The 7405-nt window shown below is 31.2% G+C and overlaps 1 protein-coding gene across 1 annotated transcript in view; it reads left to right on the top strand.

Moving 5' to 3' along the window:
- The first annotated feature begins 2493 nt into the window (after positions 1 to 2493).
- LOC108905039 (TBC1 domain family member 31) overlaps positions 2494 to 7405 on the top strand; it is a 16019-nt gene continuing 11107 nt past the window's right edge. Inside the window, exons 1-5 of the mRNA XM_018707810.1 lie at positions 2494 to 2648; positions 2701 to 3127; positions 3311 to 3459; positions 3575 to 4016; positions 4581 to 4935. Coding sequence (XP_018563326.1) covers positions 2569 to 2648; positions 2701 to 3127; positions 3311 to 3459; positions 3575 to 4016; positions 4581 to 4935 — 1453 coding nt within the window. The 5' untranslated portion in view covers positions 2494 to 2568. The remainder of the gene's footprint in view (positions 2649 to 2700; positions 3128 to 3310; positions 3460 to 3574; positions 4017 to 4580; positions 4936 to 7405) is intronic.

Below are 7405 nucleotides of genomic sequence, written 5' to 3'. Positions count from 1 at the left end.
AAATGGTAGGTACATGAAAAACAAATAACATTACTGAAAAATAATATAAAGTTATAATTTCTTCTACGCATGGTCAATATTACATATATCCTTTTAATAATAATAAATTATACAGCAGAAATAAGGATACAAAATGATATCTTGACAAAGTAAATATCTGTAGGTATACCTAAACTCTTTTATTTAAGCATGCCTATACACATAAACAAATATAAACATTTGTACAAAATATAAAATAAATGACATCTATTTCACTTGATTCATCTATATTTCAAATAGTTCTCACTGACTAAGTAGTTGCTCTTCAAATTATATCGAAACGTATAGTTGTTGGTCCATTTTCTTAGTTCTTGTCTTTAGGTAGATGTGATGCAAAATTGGAAATCTCTTTACACATATCGTTTTAAACATTTTGCATAACAATTCATTATTTTATATGCACCTTTACAATAACCACAACTGCATACACTACAAATTATCACATAAAATAGAGTCAAAGTAAAGATGAAGAACAACCAAACCAAGCAAACTGGCAATTCGAAAACCTAACCTAACATAATACGAATTGAAACGACACACGAGAAACAAATAAACTCGGGCTGTTACGCGCAGTCTACGCAAGTCACGAACATACATTTTTCTAGACTTGTGTTATAATATGCTACCACATTTTTTTTTCTAATTATGTCTTTGTATAACAAAGGCAAATGAACTAACGCTTGAGAGGGATTGGGGATTGAGAGCAAAATTTAACTAATGCCGAATATTCCATAAGATAAGCAAAAATAGCAAAGGGTTGTTCGTCTGTTATGTTTCCGAGATCGAAAGGGAATGTTTCGAGTAATGTTTCAAACTCTCTTCAATTGTAACGTTTCGGCTATGTTTCACTAAATAAGTTTTCAAGTGCTACATTTCTGTAATGAAACAGAAACGTTTCTAGTTAATGTTTCAAATGTTTAGTAAAACATCTCATTTGCAACGTTTCATTTACGTTTCGTGTTTAGTGGGATGTGAATCAAGTTTTATGCCATCATAGCGGCAATACAGTGTTTTAAGCCATCATAGTGGCAGTACAGTAAACGAAGCTGTACATATGGTTTTAGACACATACCACCTAGACTGGCCGTATCTAATTCCAATGCACGGGTACCAGTGAATGCAAAATCCGGGGAAGTGGAGTGTGGAAGGCAATCTGATCGCGCGCATCTTTAAGCAGATCCGGATTAAGTAATATTTTTATTACATATTAAACATTATATTGCATCTTATGACAAATATTCAATTTTAAGTTTGTAATTCAGAAAATAGTATATTTTAGTGTCATATTAAATAAAACTACAAAATAATTTAAATATATTTATTGTCCTCTAAATAATTATTAATTTATTTAATATTTGCCTTTTCGTAGATTTTACCGAATTAAATAATTTGACTTCATGATTTATTCGTACATCGATATACTTTTCACATTCAGCCCTTACAAGTTCTATTAAATGATTACAATTGTTAGGCAAATTATCAAATTGATGTTAATGCAAATTTTCAAATATGTTCACATTCAGAAAGTTTTTTAATACATGATAAACAATTTTATTTTTCTGTAACCTAGGTGTTCTGCTTTCATCATTATTAAAAAAATTTATTAATTGTTCTGTTTCTTGGCATATTACTACGACATCTCGAGATGGATACCTCAAACAACAGCGATCTTTAATAAAAACTAATTGACTACGAATACTGTGACATTAAACTATTTACACAGTCTTTACATTTTATTGGCTTTATTAGAGAACTTGTTATTATTACAAAACCGCCAATATGTACTATATAATGTACTTGCTAATTATTTGTTTTGTCACAAAACTCTCCGATTTTTTCTAATCACATTTTGTCAACTCTCCGTTTCCAGGGTAGTGAACATGAATTTGAAATTAGTTTTGTTTGCGATTTTTTCAATTGAAAAAAATATTTTATTAATTTTCAGCTATCTCGAAATGACGGGAATTGGTAAAATTTCATAAAAACTTGAGACTAACATAAAGTAAATAATTACTAAAAATATTTTACAGTAATTCATTCATTATTTTATAATAACAATATCACGTTAATCACTATACACTATGTGGGCGAACAAAATTATAAAGCTAACCCTGGAAACTTATGACGTCAACTGAAAAATGGCGTACATATTTACATTTTATATATTCCTTTTTTTATTTACCTAAAGAAGGAAACTTTTCGCTTCTCTTCACCAACTCGATCACTTGTATATATACTATACAACGTTTTACAATACACTTGCCCATGATAAAACGTCTAATTATCGAAATCACAGCGATGCATACACGTCAAATGCTAGGACACGACTGAGCGCTGGGCACCAAATCAGGCTCCGAAGTGTTTTCACCAAAGTCGGTGTATAAGCCAGTCTAGGTGGTCTGTGGTTTTAGACAACCTCAAGGTCATCGCTTTGTTTATTCTTCGTGAACCTAACCTGCATTCTGCAAGTTTGTTTTTGTTTGTTTGTCACTATGACAAGTTTAATCGTAAACTTTTATTTAAAAAGCTATGAATCTAAGTGTTCCTCTGCAAGCTAATTCAGAAGTTAAGAAGAAACTATTTAAATTAAAACCTCTCAGGAGAGATGGGTAAGAGATGTAAACATGTCAACAGAATTTTTTTATTTTCCCTTCTTTCCAGATTAATGTTAAATATTCATTATTCAAAGTCAAATGCGAAAATAAGGTTTTTCCATTGCTGTTTTCATGAAAATGGCAATATTTTAGCATCAGCAGATAATGACGGAGATATTTATATCGTGGATTTCTTCTTTTGTAAATTTTGGAGCCTTCCAAAACTAGCTTCTTGTACATTCATCCAGTTTTCTTCATTTAATCAAAGCGATATACTTACTGGAAATCAGAATGGTGACATATATGTGATTGATTTCGATTCAGGGCAAGTTTCTGGAAAATTAGAAGGACACAAACTTCCTGTAAGCAGCATCTCTTTTGCACAGAAAATTTATTGTTTAACCGCTTCACAATATGAGGCTATAATTTGGGATTTGCAAACAAATACTAAACTGCAAGTGCTTTCATTGGACAAAAACTGCATCTTAAAATATGTAAGTTATAAGTATTTCAATACCTGATATTCAGTGATATAAGGAATAGTCATAAAATATTGCCAAGGTAGAACTGTCATACTATACAAGTAATCAAAAACGAAGTGCTTTAGGATACTGAGGATTTTACCAACATTATCATTTCAGATACATCCCGAGCATAATGACACTTGAATTTTTTAGGTGGGGTTTATTCCAATTTCAAATAATATTTTGGCATGTTTTAAGGACGACTTGATTCAGATTTGGAATCATGACAAATTTGAATCCATTAAACAATTTTTTCCAATTACTTGGAATAATTTTTCTGTGAAAACTGTAATATTTTCTAGGTAAGTTTTCTCCTGAATAAGCAGAGCAGTAAATAATTATGGAAATATTTAACCCTCTATTTTTCCCGCGATTTTTTAAAAAATTTGTGGAATTATTTTTAAATCCAACTTTTAGAAATGGGCAGGTGATGATAGTTGCGGGTTATTTACCAACTTTGGCAATATTTCTTCTGGATAAATGGAAGTTAGCAAAGCTCGTTACTTTACCGGAATATGTCCACACGATAAAATCTGTACAGTTTATTGCACAACCATTTGATGGTGGATGCAATAAAATCTTAGCTATACTCTCCGGTCAAGGAATAGTCTATTTTTATGACATCGAGCAAAACATAATTTTAAGTGAATTAACACCAAACTGTCAAATAAAAAAAATTGAATGTAGTCCAAACGGAACTTATATTGCTTGTGTAACGTGTGGTGGTGAGGTTGAATTGTATAATTTGAACCAGTATGTCATGCCACCGGCAGATGTGAAAGTCGAAAAAGCTAAAAAAGTCGGTGGTAAGATAAAACTAAAGGAATGTAAAGAGAAAGTTGAAGCTGTAAAAAATGAGGTAAGCATAAGATTTTAATAACTGTATATGCATACATTTTGGTTTCACTTCCTATGTTTCGTTTTCTTTGCTTTTACGTTGTAAAGTGCTACCCTGTCCGCAGTTGTGTTGTTCATGTAAGTTCGATATTGAACGTAGCACATGTATAGATAAAATTTAGTGTGTGCTGTACAGGTTGAGCCAAATTCGCCACTTTTGGTTTATATTTTTAAAATAATCGATATCTGCATAACAGATGGGACATGATATTTACACAAAAAAATTTTCTTGTGGTAGGTAAACTCCAAACATTTTTGACACACTTAATTTTGTCAATGAACAGTTAAATAACAAAAAACAATAATTTTGCTGATTATGCCTTGAAAGAAATTTTTCGTGTATAAGTATAATTATAACTTTTAATACATCATTTCAAAGGAAATTTTAGGTAGATTTTAGGTGATGTGTAAATGATCTATGAAATATCGATACACAAATGCTCACTAGCTAATATTCAGAGAATTCATGAATATTCTGTCAACACAAGTATAGTGGCAGTGTTAACTTATTTATTATTTGTTTCAGATAAATGATATGTTGGATACCGAAAAATTGAAAGCCATATTGAAAGAGTTTGGTGAATATCCTGAAGTTCACAGATTAAAAATATGGGAGAAACTTTTAAAGTTACCAAATAATGTACAACAATACAATAGTGTCATAAACCATACTACCATAGTAGCATTTAAGGATTTGTATGCTAGGTATCCCTTAGAAAACCAAACGTCCATAAAATGCCTGAAAAAGCTACTGAACAATATTGTGACTTGGTGTCCCTTCTTTGCCAATGTGGAATATCTTCCAGTATTTGCTTTTCCTTTTGCAAAGGTCTTTCAGAATAAACCCGTTGCTTGTTTCGAAGCTCTTTGTACAATAATATGTAAGTAACCAATTTTGTTTATCACCCAATGATTATTTTTTAACTGAATACTTATTATAATTAGTTTCTATATTTTTATTTCACTACAAAGGTGCTAAGCAAATTGAAATTGATAAAAAAAATATTCCTAATTTCTCATGAAACAGTTATATACAGGGTGGTCACTTTTAAGGTGTAAGGTACACCATTAGTATCTCCTGAGCTTTAAATTTACAGGGTTCGTTAAATTACTATAAGGTTGCATATTTTCATGCCATTTCGGGTTATAGAAAGAAAACTGAAAACTTGACTTTTCTTATTTCTTCCATATATTTTTTACTACTGTAAGTAGAGTATTAAGTATGTGTACTTAATAATATGTTCTATTTATTGGAAGGTTAAAACATATAAGATATTTTCATAAGAAACGGCTCGCAGAATACTTCCTTGCATCGAACACAGAGAGGAACAATTTAAACGATTTATGTAATTTGTATTTATTTGTTTCTTGCTATTAATTATTAATTGTCAATTTTTCAGAATTGAATATTGTGCACTTGAGCATTTATTTACAGCAGTAAATGATAGTTTTTAAATAGAAATGTCATACTTTTCTTTTGTTTTTCGCGACTACTATGATTGAATTAAATAAATCATAAAATTGATGTTTTTTGTCTCTTCATAAAATCTTTTAACCTAAGTTTTGTACATCTCTGAACTCAAAATTTAATGCTTAATGTAATGTATGGCGTCTATAAGAAAATCAAAAGTTGTTTATTATAACGTAGAGATGTAGAAGGCCTGGAACATTTCTTACGTATACCTACATATTGATTTTCATTACTCTTTTAATAGGTAATTAAAAAGATGTAGAAGAAATAAGAAAAGCCGAGTTTTAAGTTTTTTGAGCTTGTTTCAGAAACTTACCTCCAATATCTTTTCATAATTCGAAATGCCATGAAAATATGCAACTTTGTCAATGGCGGCGCGTGGGTTTGACTACAGGGGAGCACATTTTGAAGAGAGGAGGTATATATGTGGAGTTGTGGGGAGGGGGGGCGAATTTTCAGGAATTTTAAGGTCATTATGGTTTTGCAAGTACCTACCCCAAACGGTATACTTACTGTCAGTGTGTACAGTAGATACAATGCGAAAAGTAAAATTCCAAATTCCAATGTGTGGGGGCTGAAGTGGGTAATCGATCAATCAACCCAGTTGGGAAATATGTAGATTTAAAGATGAAAGCTGCATACATACAAAACAAAAAAAATTATTTGTTTCGTCATTGTTAATGTTTTTAGCGAATTTGCGAAAAATACCAGTCTACTTTTGCACTTTTGCTGCACCTGAACTAAATTCAACACCGGCGTTGGACATCCGTTATTTTTCAAATCGACATTTTCCTCTAAACTTATAAATTATTAATAACAAGTTTTTTTATTTCATAAACCCTCATTTTAAACTTAAAAGTTATAAAATATAATTTCTTAAAAAGCGTCAAAGCAAAAACATAAAAACAAAGCACGTATAACCACACTTCAGTGAAACGGGTTACTGCCACATGGAGTCCAAAACAAGGCATGCGAGCCTATCGTTATCTATCTTCAGTATCTCCTCCCCATGCCAATTTGTCGCATCATATGTAGAAATATGCTTGCACGATGGACTCAGTGTATTATATGTTTTGTGGATTTCAGCGTCCGCGATGGATTGGGATTGCACGGTCAACGATAACTCTTTGGTGCGATTATAGATGGCATTCAGGTGAGCCACGTTCACGGAGTGCATGAACTTTATGCAACCAACCTAACATCTAAGGCATATTGAATGCATGCTATTTAGATTTTTTATTGATTTAAGTAAATAAATTATTTTAAGTTTACAGTTTGAAAATGTCTGGGGGGCGGGGGGTAGAGCTCCAGAGTCCTATTTCACGAGCCGCCACTGAACTTTTTATAATTTAACCAACCCTGCCAATCTTCTATTTCAGGAGATACTAATGGTGTTCTCCATTAAAAGTAACAAAAAGATATATTAAACACTATTTTTAAAATTTCGCAAAAAAATATTTACATTGGTAAATAGTAGTCCGTATGTAAATAATTTTCATAATCTTAAGCAGGTCAAGATATTTAAAAAAAATATACATATTAAAAATTTTTTTTTATAAATCAATGAAATGTGAAATCTAGGAGTTTTAAAAGATAGATTTTTAATAAAAGAAATTCCTAAAATGACACAAAAAATGCTTTTAAAAAAATTTGCAGCAGATCATGAATTCCTAACTGGATTATGGAGTTGCTAGATGCGGCGATATATCGCCATTGTGGCGACACAACATACTAGAATGACTCGCAGAAATTTCACATGGCAACTCGTGATTTTTAATATAATTGTAGCGACTACCTGTTTAACTTTTAATTGATTTTCTAAACAATGGTATTAATTATCACAGGCCGACAAAATTTCAAAAAAAAAAATTCCAGAGATC

Source organism: Anoplophora glabripennis, unplaced genomic scaffold (assembly GCF_000390285.2).
Source record: "Anoplophora glabripennis isolate ALB-LARVAE unplaced genomic scaffold, Agla_2.0 scaffold8, whole genome shotgun sequence".
In the NCBI taxonomy this organism is placed as follows: Eukaryota; Metazoa; Arthropoda; class Insecta; order Coleoptera; family Cerambycidae; genus Anoplophora; species Anoplophora glabripennis.
Note: the sequence above shows the minus strand (reverse complement) of the source record. Positions and strands in the feature narration are given on the sequence as shown.